The sequence below is a fragment of the Ruditapes philippinarum genome, unplaced genomic scaffold, assembly GCF_026571515.1.
Source record: "Ruditapes philippinarum isolate M1 unplaced genomic scaffold, ASM2657151v2 ctg8636_1_1_1_1, whole genome shotgun sequence".
Taxonomy (NCBI): domain Eukaryota; kingdom Metazoa; phylum Mollusca; class Bivalvia; order Venerida; family Veneridae; genus Ruditapes; species Ruditapes philippinarum.
In genome coordinates this window covers 35,304-56,094 of record NW_026861526.1, presented here as the reverse complement: position 1 = coordinate 56,094, position 20,791 = coordinate 35,304, and the positions used below count along the sequence as shown (strand labels likewise).

Genomic DNA, 20,791 nt, shown 5'->3' with positions numbered 1-20,791 from the left:
ATTAAAAAAGTCAATATATTTTAAATACATGTAATTCGTACTTTATGTATTTATCTTTTGAACTAGTTGTCTTGGTTTAACATATAATTTAAAGATATGCAAATATTATTATTGAATTATAAGAGCAGTTAAACTAAAAATCTTTAAATCCTGCTATTTCATCCGATGGTCAGCAGCTGAAGTAACAAGTGTAGGTCATACAGCGTTATGCTCGCCCATATGGTATCTTTCTGGTGGCGAGGGTTCAACAAACCGAAAAGACACACTTATACAGCGGCGCTGGAATAAAAGACACGCTTGCGCCGAAAATACCAGTTACAATTATATATCGTAGAGTACATATATGTATTAATATTACTTGTGCACATTGCAGTTGTTAGAAGTAATTTGAAAAAAAATAAACTTGAAATAATAGACTCAATTTTAAATGGGCAAGATCGTTTACAAGTTTACCTGCCGTCTCTAAGGACATCGCCGTGTTTGTTCTCTAGAAAATTACCTACTCAGTATTGGTTTTTCAGCGGTTAAAATTAGAAATCGCACCACTTTCAAATTTGTTAAAACTCGCTGATGATTGGCTGTTTGAAAGGTCACGAGAAGGTGACCTCCTATTGGTGACCGTCAGATCCTAATGCGCAGCATTAATTAGGAGATAATTTAAAATAGATTGATTTTGAAGCAACCAATAAGTTAGAAGTTCAAAGTAACACAATTTGTTACAAACGCTGTTTTTTATCACTTGAATAATTTTACAGGTTAATATTCCCAACAATCAATCTAACAGGATGTGGTCTTGTTTTGTGTATAATTACGGTTGGTATTTTATGTTAATTATCAAACAGTTTATCAATTCAATGACTGTATTATAGTGGTTAGAGGCTTCTATTATTTTTGTTTTTTGGGTTTTTTTTTTTTTTTTTTGGTTTTTGTTGTTGTTTTTTATCATTAATACTCGTAAATAGGTTTTTGTTTTTCTTGTTGATTCATTGCAAATCGTTTGTAAATAATAGGGATTAGGATACAGTCGTAACTAGAGGTTGTGTTAATAATTATTCTTACAGTTTAATTACGAAAATACAAGTATGCAGACGCGATTACTTAGTGGATTTTGTGTTTTACTTGTTTATATGGCAGGGGTAAGTACTCGTGTATATTAATATTGAACCTTTGTTGGGAAGTAAGTGTATTATGATAGTTAACAAAGCTATTTATGAGTAATCATCAGTATCTACTTTAAAAGTTTTGAATAATGCTACAAATATTTATTTCTCTAAGTGCGAAACTAATTTATATTTGGATGTCCTGGCCCTAAAGAATTAATGACAAATGATATCTGTTAGATGCAAAAATTTAAATGAGCTCCAATAAGTTCAAAATCCTAAAAACATAATTTTTAAAATTCTTACATAGATGAAGAGAAACATTTAAAATTTTAAAAAAATCTTCAAGAGATAATTGAAATATACTTTGAATTAAATTGCAAATCAATTTTTGTTCGATTCTTACCGTTGTTTAATCGAAAAGCGTTGCAACGCTTTTCATTTCGAGACCATTTTGCACAAAGAAACTGATTAACCTAGAGAACGATCTGAAATTATCATATTTCCTGTCCCGCCATGTCAAAATCCCTTAGTGATTGAGAAAAAATGTAGATTGGTCATCCTCTGATATGAATAATAACAATCATCATCATCATCATCATCATATTATTATTATTATTATTATTATTATTATTATCATTATTATCATCATCATCATCATCATCATCATCATCATCATCATCATCATCATCATCATTATTATAATTATTATTATCATTATTTTTATTTCAACAGCAGACGGCATCACAAGAATTGCCGAATAGGGCAGTTCCTGTTCCAGGTAGAGGGGCACTTAAAGGGTATTGTAATACAAACATCCACTGTAACAAAGATGAATGCTGCGTTAGTTTTGTAACACCACGTGGCAAACGCTCCCTGCCACCTGATCTCAGACGATTTGTTCGTGGAAAATGTGAAAAACGGGGGAGGCCGAACTCGGGTAAGTGATTTTTACAAACTTTAAGAGATTTTTTTAAGCGTTCTTTTTGGTAGATTCATTTTTTTGCCCCTCGCTGTAAGTTCGAATCCAATGACACATTTTCAACAGAAAGGTCCCCAACTTTGTATTGTATCATAGCTTGGGGACCTTTCTGTTGAAAATGTGTCATTGTTAAATCGTATACATATTCATGCACAGTGCGTTAACTGGAGTGCAGATATCAGTTACCTGCACCCCAGAGCATGCCCATTGATTGGCTCATTTTTGCTTGGGTTTACTTATTGTGATGGAAGAGACAAGGAAAGCGATAGAAATATCATATTCAGATGCCCGTTTATTGGTACAACTTTTTTTCTAGGGTTTCATATTTTGACAACAGGGCACGTGTTTTCATTTTTGACAATGATACAAACAAAACACTCGGCAATCTGATTAATACCGGGGGCTACGCCCCCTTGTACAAATCAGATAGTTTCGTGTCTCGATGCTCTTTCTATTACTTATATTAATTTGTAAGCAACAATCGCAAGGCCAGATTCAGATTTTGTTCAGGCTTGTATCAAAGAATATCACGTCTATGCAGAGGCATTATTATTGTAAAATAACAATACTTTACTAATCTTCAAAACATGAAGTTTGATAAATTGGTTATATGAAGTTAGGTCTATATATAGAGGATATTTGTTTGTTTTGCATGTAAGATTGAAATATAATTTCACTGAGTGAACACCAGATGCAATATTTTCACGAGTGGCGTAGCCACGAGTGAAAATATAATAGCTGGTGTTCACGAATGAAATATATTTCAATCTTATATGTAAAACAAATAAATTTTCTTTTTATTTTATGCTTTTTAAGTGATTTTAAGTATTTTTTTACTGATTTTGCCGCGTAACGTCGCGCATTCTCCTTTGTGACGTCATTATATCATGACGTCACATCATAAGTTTTGAAATATAGTTCTGTTAAATTTCTCTAATTTTGTTAAATTTTTAACATGATGTATGATGACATTGACTTTCTTTTCCTAAATAAGCAAATTTACGTATGACGGCATTTATTTCTGCCTGTTATTCCATTTGGTTATGATTTTCTTTTCATCCGCATTCAGATATAGTCCGGCTACAGTGAAAATTATATTTTATAAATTTCACTAGTGGTTTATCAGAATATAATCATCTGATATATTGTAATAAAACACTGGAAAGCATTAAATAAATCTTATTAGTTTTAAATGCTTTATTCTTTAAACGGATTTTTTTTCAGAATGCCTCGTTAGAGATTTGTCATTATTGAAACAAGAAATATATTACCACTCGTGTCCCTGTTTGAATGCTGGTACATGTATTGGGACAGGCGTGTTTCTACCACCACTTGGAGAACGAGGTATGTTTTAGAAAAGTAATATAAATAAATCATTTCTTAACATGCTTAAAGGAACTCCACTGAGTTCAAAAAGCCTAAAAATAAAATTGGAATTACTTGCATAGATCAAATGTTTCACTTAGAATGGAAACATGTGCATTAGACAAGTAAGAAATATATTCAGAGTAAATTTAAAAATCAAATTTTTGCACGATTTTTAACCAGATTTGAGTGAATTGCGTTGCAACGCTTTTCATTTCTTGGTCATTTTGCACAATAAAACTGATTATTCTGGGAAAACGGAATGGGGAAATGACTTGAAATTTTGCACACAAGATATTAGTCCAGATCTACGCTAAATGGAGCTAAGATCTCGAAAAGATATTTCTTGTTCCGTCTTGACAAAAACCTCAGTGGAGTCCGTGTCATTTTATATGTTTGGTGTTTTATCCTGTATGCAATGTATGTTTACATTCAGACACTTTCTCATACCTCTTAGGTTTGATAATTCTTTGAAATGATAAACCTATTGCGATACAAAGGTCATGGAGTTTCTTATAACATCTTTAAAGTTGGTACAGTTTATTGTATGCCTAATTTATAAATGCCACAAGCCTTAAAATCTTTACGTTATATACAATTCCAAAGCACTTAAAATAGTCTAAAGTGTGTTGTAGTAGTAGGTAATTTTTCACCTTAGTATCTAAAAAAATAATTGAAGAAAGCATTAAACAAATGTGAATGTGAGATTTGAAACAAAAACCTATATTTTTGACAGCAATTTTGTATTTTAATTTGATTATCTCATAAAATAGTTCCAAAATCATTTTATTTTCAAATATACACGTCAAATATTAATCAGTACATATAATCGCTATTTTCAGACTGTGATTGTAAAATAAATGCAGTTTTATTGTTCGCACAGGTATTTGTGGCGCGAAAAAGAAACATTGTTCTTCCTGTGCGGATTGTTCCCCCTCGGAATGTTGTGTTAACATAAGGATAATTGGTAAGAGATCTGCCGACCGGATGAAAAGACAAGAACAGGGACAATGTGAACCTATGGGAAAACAAGGTTCAGGTAATATGCATAATTATACTTTACACGTTATCTTTCAGGACTGTTTTTTATCACATACTTCGTGTTGTATTTTTATTCTTTGCATTATCGAGTGCTATTTATTGTTGTATTGTCCTATTTTGCTTTATGTTGTGTTATCGTGTTCTATTTTAGGTTATCTTGTCCTGTTCCGCTTCATGCTGGTCATCGTGTTCTATTTAAGAATGTATTTCCAGTTCCGCTTCATGTTGTGTTATCGTGTTCTATTTTAGATTGTATTGTCCTGTATCGCTTCATGTTGTGTTATCATGTTCTTTTTTAGGTTATCTTGTCCTGTTCAGCTTCATTTTGTGTTATCATGTTGTATCTTAGAATGTATTGTTCAGTTCAGCTTCGTGTTGTGTTATCGTGTTCTATTTTAGAATGTATTGTCCTGTTTCGCTTCATGTTGCGTTATAATGTTTTATTTTAGGTTATCTTGTCCTGCTTCGCTTCTTGTTGCATTATCGAGTGCTATTTATTGTTGTATTGTCCTCTTTTGCTTTATGTTGCGTTATCATGTTCTTTTTTAGGTTATCTTATCCTGTTCCGCTTTATGTTGTGTTATCGTGTTCTATTTTAGGTTATCTTGTCCTGTTCCGCTTCATGATGGTTATCGTGTTCTATTTTAGGTTGAATTGTCCTGTTTCGCTTCATGTTGTGTTATCGTGTTCTATTTTAGGTTATCTTGTCCAGTTCCGCTTCATGTTGTGTTATCGTGTTCTATTTTAGGTTATCTTGTCCAGTTCCGCTTCATGATGGTTATCGTGTTCTATTTTAGGTTGAATTGTCCTGTTTCGCTTCATGTTGCGTTATCGTGTTCTATTTTAGGTTATCTTGTCCAGTTCCGCTTCATGTTGTGTTATCGTGTTCTACTTTAAGTTGTATTGCCCTGTTCCGCTTCATGTTGCGTTATCGTGTTCTATTTTAGAATGTATTGTCCTGTTCCGCCTCATGTTATGTTATCGTGTTCTACTTTATGTTGTATTGTCCTGTTCCGCTTCATGTTGCGTTATCGTGTTCTATTTTAGAATGTATTGTCCTGTTCCGCTTCATGTTGCGTTATCGTATTCTATTTTAGAATGTATTGTCCTGTTCCGCCTCATGTTGTGTTCTATCGTGTTCTACTTTATGTTGTATTGTCCTGTTCCGCTTCATGTTGCGTTATCGTGTTCTATTTTAGAATGCATTGTCCTGTTCAGCTTCATGTTGCGTTATCGTGTATATTTAAGAAATAATATATCCCAAACTGTGATTTTATTGCTCAATAACATCACTGTTTGGAGTTCGGATGCGGGGAAGTATATCACGAGGGCGTAGCTCGAGTGATATAATGATGCGCATCCGAACGACAAACAGTGATGTTATCAAGCAATAAAATCACCGATTTGGATATATTATTTCGATTCTAACACGACATCAACAAATAAATGCTGCAGTCCACGATTATTAGCTAAATAGCGCTAATTTGTTTCCGTACTTATTGTCAGCGCGTCATATTTTTAGTAGTTACGTCACGGGTATAATGATTACGTCACATATCTAAATATAGAACGTCAAACAGTGATTTTATAGCATAATAATACACACTTTTGGTTCTTCTATGTTCAATAGGGAAAATTGCGGGTCGTGTTAGAATTTAGGTTCAAGTTATTTTACAAATATTTTTAGGTTGTCTTGTAAGGAACGCATCTGGTAGACCTCATGACGTTGTCCAGCATTCATGTCCGTGTCGAAAAGGTCTCACATGTGTAGGATCCGGAGTGAATGAAATTCCTGTAGGAGAGGTCGGGGTGTAAGTATTACCTTGATAAACAATAAAAATGTGTTGATATTTCTCACTGTTTTACATGAATTCTAAAATATAATTAAAATCGTAAATGTATTTAGCAAGATTGCAACTTTTTCGAATGAACTATCTTTATATTGTCAATTTGTTTATATGACAAGTCCCATCACTTCTTAATGGCTTCATTACACGAAAATTAATTCCTTTATATAGTACATTTAGAAAAATTTTCTCGTCTTTTCTATGGGGCGGGGATCTTCTGGTATACCTTTTTATAGTATCAATATTTATTTCTTGTTTTTCTTGATAACTGATAATATGAAAAAGGCAAAGCCTCAAAGCGAGCTCGATGTACTTTTTACGTGAAATAGTATGAAATAATCGCTCATTTTTATTTCAAATGCAGTGACAAGTGCGTGTGACGTCACACGTACTGTGTTAAATATGGCTCCGCCCCTGTCGTGAAATGATTAACGAGTTTTGAAAACGTTGATAAAACTTTGTTTATTTTATTTCACCCTATAATTTTTCAAGCGAAATAAAGATTATTTAAATTGAAATAAATGTGAAACTTAAAACGTTTGCGACATTAAAATAGCCTACTTGATTTGTTTGTTTTGCACGTGCTGTTTGGCGCTACATTGTGACGTCACGTAAACAATACTTTAAACGTCTGTACAGCGTTAACGACTGAATAAAAGATATTGGTGTTCGGATTCATTTTCTTAGTTAGACCATTTTCTTTCATTCTAGATAGTTTTCACCACAAAATTCGACAAAAAATTGTTTTTATTTATCAGATTTCAAACAAAATGGCGCCTTGGATTTTCATTTTTTATACACAGCTTCCGTTATTCTGGTTCCCTGTCCAATTATGGTTCCCATAGGCGTACGCGGGTGACCAGTCTACACATCCGTTTTCAGTCAGAATTCCTCAGTTTTTATCGCTATCTTTAAATTCGAAAGGTTGCGATGTGTCCAATTCGGTACTTTGGACGAAAGTTTTCAAAACCATCACTTAGCAGGTACTCGCGTTACCGTAAAGCTCGCTTTGCGAGCAGGCCCTTCGGGCCAGCTCGTCGAGCTCGCTATTAACTATATTTATATTCAGTTATTCTATTGACCCAGCCATATATCTAAAATGTTGGTTCGTGCATGTGCTTAGAAGTTTTATTTTATTATTTCAGGTGTAGAAGAAAAGGTTATTGAACGTAGAAGCAAATAGACGTCATTTATTAAAGACAATTAATTAAAAGCAAGACTAAAAATGATATGTCAACAATAAATAAGCACCGTCTCTTCATGATATTTTTACAGATGGTAATAAAATTACAATGCATTTTATTTACTCTAAAATCCATATATAAATATTAGCCATCTTGATTTTTGAATTCATTTACAGAAAGACCTATATGAAATAATATATAAATAACACATGACTGTCTGGGTGATAGAGGCGCAGCCTAAATATCATTCGGTATAAAATAACAAATAAAAATAGAAAAGTTAGTCGAAGGTAATTAACTAGTTCAATAATAGTACAGAGGTATGTAGGCGTTATCTCCCTTTCACCCAAAAACATAATAGTGCAACAAAGTCTAGTTAAAGCTTAATATTTATTGAGTCATGCAAGACTTGTGTGCTCCTGGGTGACCCGGGGAAAATATCCAAGGATGGTGATTTTCAATCAGAACACATAATAGGCCTATGGGAGTTTTACATTGAATGATGCATTGAGGTATAATAAACTAAAATGCTCATAAATTATGTTTATTCAAGAAAGGTAATAATTTTATTTAAAAACAAACAAACAAAAAACAACAATATTAATTACTGCGAATATAGCATATGAGAAAATAGATCAATTGTATTCACGGTGTATTATTCTAAACATTGTGTTACGGTATTTCCACTAGCATAAATATCAATTGTATTATTTCGAGTTCTATCGGAATATTACGAGTAAATTTCGTGCTTTTTGTTTTTGTTGGGTTTTTTTTGTTTTTTTTTTGTTTTTTGAAAAAATGCGCGAAATTACGAACACATAAATAAGGAGTTTTTTTACAGTAAAAATGCGAAAAAAGAACCAGCGAATGTACAGTCCTATACAGTACTACATGTGAGTCTTTGTGGCTGCGTTTTTGTTGATTTAAACACAGTTACATTGTAATGACATCAGAAACCTAAGAATATTATATCATAGAGCAATCTTACTTACGATTATCACAACGGATTGGACAACACCCCCACCCCCCCCCCCCCCACACACACACACACACAAACCAAACACACACCGTAATAAAAGGAATACCCCCCCCCCCCCCGGAAGAAAAGGAACAACAACAACAAACACACAAAAAGCAAAAACTATTGATGCAGTTGTATCGGTATGAGATTTTAGTCCATTAGTCAGTCGGAAAGACATCATAATCATATCCCCGGTCGTAACAACTTGGCTATAATCAATTATTACCGAGATTCGAGGTCCTTATCTGGAGACTGGGGGAAAGTGTCGAAAATTCGCTTCATGAGCCATGAACTCTCTTTAGTTTTCGTCATATTTTTATCCGTATTAATTGTGCATATATTATGGTGGCTGATTTCCAACTTTGTATTTTCGCATTTTGAGGCGAAAATACGACATGGCCATGATATATACGATATATAAATCAATTGATAATTACGTAGCATATATATAAATATGGGATTTATATTCATCGAGTGGTATGAAAATAAATATTTAATGATTGGCGGTATCACAAGATGAAAATAAATCCTGTATCTCTGGGAAAAGACTTGAATTTTCTGTTTAATATATAAATTTTACTCTTTTTGCAATTTGAAAGACTGCTCCTTTAATTGTGTGTCTTGACTGAATTTAGGAGAAAGTAGCCCGAAAGACACCAGTGAAAATACGGAAAATATGTTTCACTACAAAAAAAATATTTTTTAGTGAAAATACGGAAAGTGAAAATAGGCATTTTATTTCATATACAAATATTTACACCAACAAACTTCATGCGTAAAATATGTTTTAACAGGAATACACGTATTTTATTTACATCTGTCGCTAAACATGAATATAATAAACAACCGCTAAAATCATGTTCAATGCTTAACATGAAGATATGACAAATATCAACAAGCTGTCGTCCTATGTCAAGGGTTGTTACAAGAGATAAAGTTGAACTTTTTCATATTACTACATCTTGTATTATCACGTTCGTGAAAATAAATGCTATTATACATTTAACTTACATTTTTATTAATTTGTCGGGATGCTTATATAGTAATCAAGTTGTGTCTATAACTCTATATCACATGGAACGGTCATATAACTTTGATCTGCCTATTAAAATAAAAAAAATTGAAAATAAACAAGGTTGAAATCAATAACAAAACAGACAAGAAAAACTATTTTAGAATTTATCAACAACAAAAAAAAAAAAATAATAATAAAAAAATTCAATTAACAGACCTTGTTCACTTTGACTACTACATTGAATTTTGTATGTTCCAAAGAAAATACTACTTAGTGTTTGAAATTATTTTTTGTCCAATAGGATCGCAGTATTTCAAATGAATCGTAAAACAATTCCTTCGATAAATCGGCAAACTGTTAATCAGTCTAGTAAATCGACTGTTTATAAAAATAAGTTAAAACACTCAGCCGGTTAAAATTTATTAGTAGTACGTATTTACAAAAATAAATTGGTCGCACGGCTTCGTCGCGCCTGACCAATTTATTTTTGTATTTATTTATTTATTATTTATTTAAGTCTCAATAACATATATGTACATATCAACCAATATAAAATACAAGATAAAACAAATGGCATACATATATGAAACCAATCAAATGTTTGATTTGCTAGAGACTATTAAAAAACTATACATTTTCAATTTCTTAAAAACTCTATCACATATTTTAATGACTACTCACTTAATGTACATATACAGAATAAGAAATCAAATGAAATGTCATCTGAGTTTGTTCTTAATCATAGCTTTGTCAAGTCAAAGATCTTGGCAAGTACTCATATTTGAGTACAGTTAGAATTCAAATTACTCTGTCTATCCCATAGAAAAAGGCTGAAAGATTTAATCATAAACAAAATAGTTCAGAAAATTGTTATGTGCTAAACTGTATGAAGACCCAAATATTCATGTTCTATAACAACAGTGGTTGTGTCAAAATTATGACTTGGCATTTATTTGTATAACCAAAAAAACAAACCCTCCTTATTTTTCGGTTCTAAACTATATTACTTTCTTTACCATATATCATTGATTCTCCACTAAACGTGCAAATTAGAAAATATTCTGTCCCTCGAGTATATTTTGTTGCACTGCAGTTAAAAAATACTTTTTGGGCATTCCATTGCTTCATTACATGGTCATGTATGTAAAGCATTCAAATTAATTATCTAGTCTGTCGGATTTATACGAAAATATTATCATGCAAAGGTGCTGTATAACCCATTATGTAATGTCCCCAGGCTTGGGTCCCATATTACTGTTGGTTTTACATAATAACCCCTAAAACATGTGTTGAAGAAAAACTGCTTTAGTATTAAGTTTTAGTTTAAATGTCTAAGTGAGCGATTTTTATTGTTTTCTACAGTGAATTTGAAAAAAGTTACCAGCTGAAATGCATGTCCCTCATATATTGAACAGATACGTTACCACACTTCAGGTAAACCTGAGTAAGAGTAATATGAACTTGTAACATATTAATAGTTTGCTACTAAACTCAAGTTTTATCATATTTCATTATTCAAAAATAATTTTGACGACAATATACATGCTAGAACCACAATGACTTTGCAATGATGAGGCAATTTGGATTATACTTTAAAGTGAAACAGATACGTTACCATGATATCCCACTGAGAAACATTTACTATTACCAGCACTTAAAAGTAGGATCGCATTTATGCATTATTCAAATATATGCTTTACAAAACTTGATATTTCAATATATTTGGCAACCATATGTGTATATCTGATATATTTTAGTTTTTTGACCAACAGATACGTTACCAACAGATACGTTACCAAAATTTATTGTTTGAATCTTAATTGACGATTTTGCTCAATTTTGAAATGGTTTCATGTAAAAAATCACAGCATAACGTACGTGTAGCCAATAAATGATGCTTTGATTTCGATTTTATTGGAAAACTGAAAATGTGAATCAGGAATTTTAAATTCAAGGATTAGTTGAGTTTTCTAGACAATAAAATGTTGAAAAACAGGAAAGAAACATATAAAGATTTACTGTTTTATTTCTTAGAATAATTATATGTTGATATCTTTTTGGTTTGCAAAATTTGTATTAAAAATAAAATGTAGAGGACTGTATAACTTCTGGTAACGTATCTGTTTATCATAGTAACGTATCTGTTTAGAAAGAGATTTGAGTACTGTGTTGTGCAGCAGAAAAATAATAAAAAAATTTTAAAAAAATAAATAAATAAATATGCATAATAATTTTTTTTTAAACAAAAATATTTATAAATATAATTATTTTTTAAAAGGTTAAATTTTTAAAACAATGTGTAAAATTTTAAATATGTTAAGTTACAAATTGTATATGTTTTAATAACAGATGTCAAATTTAAAATTATGTAACTGGAAGATTAATATGCGGCTTTTCCTCTTTGTCCAATCAACTGTGCTAAAAGTTTTATAATATATAGGTGATAAGGTCAATTAAGCTGTCTGTACTTATCATGTTGTTAAACCTTATGACTAATAAAATATCCAGGTGATAATTGTTGTTATAAATTCTATGTTGCTATGTTACATTATTTCGTTTTAACTGCTAAATTGAGAGGTTGGGAAAGACACTGATTTTCACCAAGTGTTATTCGCTAACTTTGTAGTTTTACTGAATGTGGATTGTATTACAACACAATGTTTCGTTTTATATTTTAATGTTTTTTTTTTAGTGAAATACCACAAATAATATATAACATATACACAGGTTATTCTAATGTTAACAAATTAATATTAAAAACAGTAACAATTATTTTTAGTAAAAAGCCACAATACAATGTTATCACTTGAAAATCCAAAATTTAACTAACTTTAAATTTTCTACATGTATCTTTACAATAATTTTAAAATTAATTTCGTTTTAACTAACCAATAAAATTTTAACCTTTTTGTGTCTTAAATAACAAAATAACCAATTAGGTTTTAATACAAAATAATGTAACATAGCAACATAAAATTTATAACAACAATTATCACCTAAATATTTTATTTCAAGATTCAAGATTCAAAATATTTATTGGCAAAAACATTTTACAATGTCCATCGCCATGTTCGGCGGTTCAATAAACACATAATGAGAAAAGTATGTACATAACGAGAATGATATAATTATAAATTAATTAGTAAATAGATTTAATAAACCAATCTTTTTAAATCTCTTACCAAACATACAAAGCTTTTATCCTTCCAATTTCTATTCAAAGTACAAAAAAGAAACCCACTAGATAAGTGCATAGAACATAAATATGAGACATATAAATACATAATATACAATCATTGTGAGAACTGGTGAAGGGTATATTGGAAAATGATATATAGTAATATTTCAATCGCTTTTGAACCTTATGTTCCTTACAAAGACATGCTATACGATAAATAGCATATCAGAAGGAGCTAAGTAGCAACGTAAAACACGTACAGGTACCTCTTTTCCGAAACAAAATAAAAAAGAGTACCATTACATTGATAATCAAGTACATGTATATATTTAGATAGCTACAAGAGTAATTGACGTCTGGTTATCACTTGTCAGACAATTTGCTAGAATGACCATTTTATCAGCTTCGTTACTGTTACCCAACACCAGTTCAGTTAACATTAACAAACTTTATACATACGCATAATTCATGACAATAATTTTTGATAAAGTGTATAAAGCTATATATCCGCTACAACAAGTAATGTTATATCTGAAAAAAGGAGGAATACTTCCAAAATGTTTGCATGAAAGAAATAGTCTTATAAATGATACATGTTGTAAAGATTATAGCTTTATACCCTTTAAATAAACGCACATGTATGTTAGTCTATTATTAAATTACATACATTATATTTATTTCAGAGCACGTATTTTATTATGATTATGTGATGTAAAATTTTTTTTAACCGATATCATGTTTGTTAGACATTCATTTTGATTCAGAAACTTAGTCAACTTTAGTTTTTATAAACTATACTTAAATTGTATCCTATGAAGTTAAACGACACTCGTCGTTAAAAATACAGGTATAGTGAAATGTTTATGTCAGTGTAATGACTCACGTTTATTACTTGCCAAATAAATGAACTTAGCTGTTTTATTCAGCAACTGAGCACAATTTGTATTCATTAAATATTTGAATTTATTCATAGTAGGCCAAACACAATAATAACTTGGTAAACATTCCCTTCTGAGATCTCTATACTTAGGACATACTAACAGAAAGTGGTATTCATTTTCTACTTTGTTCATATCACAATTAATACAAATTCTATCATTTCTTTCAATATTTCTGTATCTGCCTTCCTCTATAAAAAGTCGATGTGCTGAGCATCTTAATCTTGTAAACGCTATTCTATATTTATCATTTAATATCAGGCTAAGATATTTTTCGTAGCTAAATTCAGTTTTAAATGTACAGTAAGTGTCTAATTTCGGAGTACTTGTATATCACTAAACCACTGTTGTAAATATTGATCATATATTCTCTCGATAACCGCATTTATTTGTATATATCTGTAACATCTTGCATATTCCATAAATATGAAAAACCCATATCATCAAAGCAAATCTTTTACTTTCGCTGCCCAATTATTAATAATATTACCGTGATCGTCTCTTAAATTATAAACTCTATACACTAATGAATTTGGGGATTTCAAAATTTTGTACCAAAACTTTACTATACTTATTTTCCTCAATACTATAAGGGGAATTTTGCCTAGTTCACCATAAGTTGCTAAATTTGACGTTTGTTGCCGTACGCATAATACATTTTTTTCATAAATTTCAGATAAACTTTTTCAATATCAGGAGCTTTATGGAACCCCATACTTCTGATCCATAATTCAATATAGGTAAGATCATTGAGTCAAACAATGTCATTTTTTCAGTAATATCCATTTGTAAACTATCAAACAATGCATACAATGAAAATGATGCTTTCAACGCTTGTTTTGACAATGACTTCTGTGCTTGGTAAAAAGAACCATTTGATGACAATGTTTACACCTAAATAAGTAAACTTTGTCACAATATTTAACTTATTTTGACCATAGAACAAATCAATATTTTCTGGTCTATTACCCCTTTTGAATACCATAACAAACAGTTTTATTAATATTGACATTAATACCATGTTGTACAATATAGATTAAGTTTATTTTAGCAAAATTTGTAAACCTTCTTTCGAGTATGAAAATAAGACAGTGTCGTCTGCAAAAAGCAGTAAAAATAACTGTACATTATCTAAACTAAAAACATCTATTACATCATTAAGCAAAAAGTCATACATATCATTTATAAAGAAAATAAATAATAGGGAGATAGTGGCTCCCCTTGTTTTACACCTGAGTTATTTTCAAAAAAGTCAGACAAATCACCATTTATTCTTATGCATGATTTAACACTTTCGTACATAGAACGCAAAACTTTAACAATTTTAAGTGAAGTCCCGTATCTTATCATTTTGACCCATATTCCATTTCTGTAAACAACATCAAAGGCTTTACGGAAATCCACAAAAGCACAATATAGTTTTCTTATTTTCATAATTTAACACTTGATTTATAATTGAACTTAATACAAAAACACAATCTACTGTACTCTTTCCTTTGCGAAAACCAAATTGGTATTCAGACAATAAACCATTTTCTTCTGCCCAAGCTCTTAAGCGAGTATCTAATAAAATAGAGAAAATTTTAGAAAAAAAATACTAGTCAAAGTGATACCTCTGTAGTTATTTGTATCATTCATATCCCCCTTTTTGGGTACGGGACTATAATTCCTTTAGACCAACTTTCTGGATAAATACCATTTTACAAACATATAATTAAATAATTTACATAAAACAGGTGATAAAATTGTATTACATTCTTTAAAATATTTCAGAATAAGCATATCAATTCCACCACTTTTACCACATTTTAAACAGGAAATAGCCTTTTCAACCTCTATTATATCAAACATCTTATCCAGTTGTTGCACATCGTTATCATTAATAAAATCATTATTCATAAGCTCATTTTCTACATCATTATTAATAAAAACATTATCCTCTGCAAAAAGATTTTTAAAATGGTCATAAAAGTCATCTTTAGTCAGTGTACTATCTGGATTTTTTTTATTTCTAACTTTTTTTATTTCGCTCCAGAATTTTTGTGGATTACTCCTTGCTAAATTATGTAAGTTGCCTTTCTGTTTTTAATTTGAATTTGGCTTTAGCTTTTCTTTTAACTAGTTTTATATCTTTTTTTCGGGCAACTTTTAAAATTTCGTAGTTTTCTACATTCTTAGAGCATCTGTATCTTTTATTCGATGCCTTGTATACACGTCTTGCATCCTCACAGTCAGATGTAAACCACGGACTTAAAAATTTACGCTTGTCTGACCTTTTACTATGATTGTATTTCTTTTGACCGAAAACACTAAAAGCTTTACTATACAAAGTGTCAGCAAAATTATTAATACCAGTATCAAAAATTAGTATCTTGACGTATCATACTGTTTACTATATCATCAAATTCTGACACTGAATTACTGATATTTTCTTTAAATAAAGGTGCTTTCTCTGCCTTCCATACAAGTTTTATTATTAACACTAGCATTACTCAACCGACTCAGTCTGTAAAAAACAATTGACAGAGAAACTAACTTGTATTGGTGCATGTGTAGAACAAGTTTGAAAATCATGAACAACACAAATCAGTCAAAGACTTAAATAGGTCATAAGTACAAAGTGTATAATCAATTAAACTATTGCCTCTAACAGTCATATTCGTAAAACTACCAGTACCAGCATCATCTCCTAATCGCCCATTAACAATTTTTCAAACTGCTGCTCAGGCATATATCTAATAATCTTAAACCAGACGAATTTACGCCATTATCCATAGTAAATCTATGCGGTAAATCAAATTTCTTGTCTACACCATCATTTTGATCTAAAACATTTATAAATTTATTAAAATCGTCACTTGATTGTAAAAACGTCGGATCGCTCGCCACACCTTGCATTTAAATCGCCAATTACAGCAACTTCACCGCAGTCTGAATATTTACATAAACCCTGTTCAATTTTGTCAAAGTAGCCTATTTCATGTATAGCATAATAGACAGAAGTACTAGGAGGAATATACAAAAAACAAATATAGATATCTTTTTTCAAATTTAAAAAAAAGTTTGCACAATTTGACCCATAAAATACCATTTTGGTCTATTTCAACAACACTAATACCAGGATTGAGAAAATTCTTATAAAACAGACAGATTCCTCCATGCCCTCTTTTACAATTAGGTAATAAGCTTTCTTTTCTAGGAATGTCAATAGATTTATAGCCGTCTAATGAAAAATTATCTACAGCCCTTTGCCATGTTTCACAAAAGAACAGTATATCAAAATTAACAACAAAATTCACAAAATCTTCATCACATAAACAATTTCTAAGTCCTTCAACATTCCAGGATACTATACTAAGTTCACACTTTCCTCCTAACCCCTAACTACTATTTAAGTTCATGTGAATCCCTTGACTGTTGTCTGTATCTTTGATGGGTTTAAATGGCTGATTGTTAATAAACAGTTTATCCCTTACAAGTACTGCTCGCTTTCCTTCAGAACGGGCCTTGATCAAATGTGGCAAGAGTGACTTTCTCCGCTCGACCACCTCTTGTGGATACTGGTCTGAGACATTGTAAGGTGTGTGTTTTAAATCAATGCATTTTAAGCTGTTTTTAATAACACTTTTTGAATCAGATTCAAACTTAACAACCACTGGGCGCACTTTGCCTGGTACTGCTTGACCAATACGATGTGCTCTTGAAATAGTAAGTCTGCTTTTAGCATCTGTAATTTTCAAGACATGTTCACAAAAGTCAAGAACTTTAGCACTGCAGTCATCAGATAATACATTTGAGTAACTGGATGATATTGCAGGGGGGAGTGTGGTCGTATCAAATTCAGGATTTTCACTAGTAGAACCATGATGAGATTTAGAAGCCACTGAAGCAGTGTGCTCTTCACCGGCTGAGCTTGATTGTATAGAAGAGAGCATCTCTGGCTTGAAAGAAACCTTGCCTTATTAGTCATAAGGTTTAACAACATAATAAGTACAAACAGCTTAATTAACCTTATCACCTATATATTATAAAACTTTTAGCACAGTTAATTGAACAAAAAGAAAAAGCCGCATTTTAATCTTCCAGTTACATAATTTTAAATTTGACATCTGTTATTAAAACATATACAATTTGTAACTTAACATATTTAAAATTTTACACATTGTTTTAAAAATTTAACCTTTTAAAAAATAATTATATTTATAAATATTTTTGTTTAAAAAAAAATTATTATGCATATTTATTTATTTATTTTTTTAAAAAAATTTTATTATTTTTCTGCTGCACAACAACTGTGTAATATATATAACTAAATCTTCAACAAAACTTTGGTTTAAATAAGTAATATATGGTTAGGCAATATATAATAGCACTGTAACTTTATGAAAAAAAAAACATATTAAAGTATTTTTAAATGAAATGCCCGTTAGTTTCTAAATTTAAGTCAGGGTCGTATCAAGATTTTCTGTCTATTATAGGGATGGACTAATTGGATATAGCTCAAAATCTTGGAGCTGCACATATTATATATGGATTCATTATTACTAAGTTGTTTTTTTTAAGCGGTACCATTGTTTCTGATATAATTTTGTTAAATGTAGATATGTAGTATGACAAAATCAAGGATCGAGATTGTACCAGTATATAAAGAAAAAGTATATAGAAAAAATAAAGACAATTGAACAGCAGATGAACCAAAAAGACAACAGAATGTCAATTCACACTAGTCTATGAATAGATGAGTGTCTTTATTAAAATGTTCTTGGTAAGTTCAACCTGTTTCTTAAAATCACAATATTATTTGACTATTTGAAGCTACACATAAAACAATAAAACCTAAAAAAACAACTTTAAATGATATTGTGTGTTCTGTTTGATATTAAAAGTACCGGTTCAGACATATTATTTATTGGTCAGTTGTTTAAGAAAACTTTATGGATATCTATCTATGTGTTCAGGATTTTTCATTATTTTGTTCATAGAAGAACCGTGAAACAGATACGTTACTATGATTTAATATTTGTTTTCACTTAGCGGAAAACATTTATACTGTTAAGTAAACCCGAGCTACATTGTGTCAATAGATAAGTATGGAACATCAGTATTTTTATTGACCTTAAATGCTTTTATAAGTAATTCATGTATTTGAAATAAACAAGTCTGATTAATAAGTAACATTTTCATCAGCTTAAGTTCACAAGCTATTCTTAGACGTAGATTTTTTTAAAATGCATAATAATGCATAATATTTTGTAATATATACTGATGCTTTAATGCTGAAAAAATGATAATAAATTTCTAAATCATGTATATTCATGCTAATTATTTTTGTCTAGTCTCTGAAAGCAATTGGAAAAATGGTAACGTATCTGTTTTTGTACAAATCTCGAATTCTTGGTAACTTATTTTCAGGAAATATTACAAGTTTTTTGGTGAAATGTTAAAAGAACCAGTATGTGTTCAATGTTATACATAAGTTGTACCAACTAAAAAAGGTGTCTGGGTAACTATTCGCAAATGTCAATAATTCACTATTACTTACAGTCTAATTTGAATGTTTAGTGGAGAATCAGTGATATATACACATATTCTAAATGCTATGACCTAGAAAACTCTTCTTAATGATAATCTGTCGTTTTGTTTTTTTTATAAATTAAAACCGTGAATATCTTTAAAAGGAATAGTTTATAAAGCTCAACATTACAAAATGGTCTAAACAGTAAAAGCACAGGACTGATCTAATCAGACATATGAATCATTAATAAGGTTTTCTAGAGCGAGATAAATATGTTCATATACTAAAACAATGTTCATATACTAAAACAATGTTCATATACTAAAACAATGTTTATATACTAAAACAATGTTTATATACAATAAAAAATATAGTACAGTTTAATATTATCCAGTATACAAACTATCACGACGCTTTTCTAACATTTGAAAGCAGGTTTTGGCACAACAATTAACAATGGCCTCCTCATTCAGAAGTATCCTTATCTTTTCAACATCATCTACATTATCAAAATTAGCAAAATGTTGACAAGCCTTAAAATATAGCTGTTGTCTTAAATCAATATACAAAGGACAGTGTAGTAACACATGCATCTCATCCTCAATTACATTAATTCCAATATTGTGACAAAAAGAACATTTTCTATTCTCTAACAAGACATTATTATATATTATTATATTTGTAAATACGTACTAATAAACTTTAACCTATACATGAACTTGAAATTCTATCAAATAACCAATATTAATGATAATATCTAAAAATACACCCTATATAATATGAATAAACTTATACTATAGTTTGGATATTATAGACCTGTATATTTTGGATATTATCGTTATTGATAGAATTTCAAGTTTCTATGAAAAAACCCATGTAATATTCTAATCTCTAGCATGCCTACCAAAGTTCATGATGAACAATGTCTTTTCTCTGCCCATTCATAAATGATATACAATTCTGGTAAAAACCAAATAACCATTGAAAAGTTTATAAGAATATCTGGTCATCAGATGTCCACTAGTTCATCTTCACTTGCTGCATTTCTTGCTTGGACGCCCTTTGATGATTTGCATCAAAGCTTTTCTTGTCAATGATGTTTCTCCTTGAGTAGAAACAATATTTAATGTAGATACAGCCCTCTGGCAATCTCATTATAGTCATATTCGAACTGTCGCTTCACTACCCTTCGAGAGTAATGGAGTGTCAATTACGGATAGGGCGGACAGGAAGACAGGGCGGACCGTATGTTTGGATGGAACGGACTATACTTTGGAGCATGGCAGACCTGACTCGAGACGTGACGAACCGTGATTTTATGTAATAAAGATATTTAAATATTGATGTTTTTTCTCTTTAAATATCATAAAAACATTTACATATATAAATGCAGTATATTAAGTTAGAATATTTCTTAATGAAATAATTAATAACCGTGTCAAGTTGGACATGATGCAGATGGTAATTGACCAATTATTGGGATATTACATGTCAATATTTGTTAAATAATAAAACGGCAACGCTTAAACTGTATTTTAATCAGATGATTAAAACTGACAAATTAACAAAATTGTTTTAAGCAGTCATAATCTAGTTGTAGAAACC

The 20,791-nt window shown here is 30.5% G+C and overlaps 1 protein-coding gene across 2 annotated transcripts; it reads left to right on the top strand.

Moving 5' to 3' along the window:
• Nucleotides 1–975: 975 nt before the first annotated feature.
• LOC132715930 (uncharacterized) lies at nucleotides 976–7,635 on the top strand. Of its 2 annotated transcripts, none has more exons than XM_060699043.1 (6): nucleotides 976–1,136; nucleotides 1,836–2,040; nucleotides 3,307–3,426; nucleotides 4,331–4,486; nucleotides 6,176–6,299; nucleotides 7,481–7,635. In XM_060699043.1, exons 1-6 carry the CDS (start codon nucleotides 1,083–1,085, stop codon nucleotides 7,500–7,502), a joined length of 681 nt encoding a protein of 226 aa, XP_060555026.1. In that variant the 5' UTR covers nucleotides 976–1,082; the 3' UTR covers nucleotides 7,503–7,635. The 2 variants fall into 2 exon arrangements, with proteins under 2 accessions (XP_060555026.1, XP_060555027.1); XM_060699044.1 differs by having other exon boundaries at nucleotides 978–1,136; nucleotides 1,839–2,040.
• Nucleotides 7,636–20,791: the final 13,156 nt, after the last annotated feature.

Excerpts from the sequence above, each read along its gene's own strand:
- LOC132715930 (XM_060699043.1), top strand. The coding sequence starts at position 1,083 with ATGCAGACGCGATTACTTAGTGGATTTTGTGTTTTACTTGTTTATATG. Across the intron at positions 3,427-4,330 it reads ACCACCACTTGGAGAACGAG|GTATTTGTGGCGCGAAAAAG; the intron begins GTATGTTTTAGA and ends TTGTTCGCACAG. Across the intron at positions 6,300-7,480 it reads CCTGTAGGAGAGGTCGGGGT|GTGTAGAAGAAAAGGTTATT; the intron begins GTAAGTATTACC and ends TTATTATTTCAG.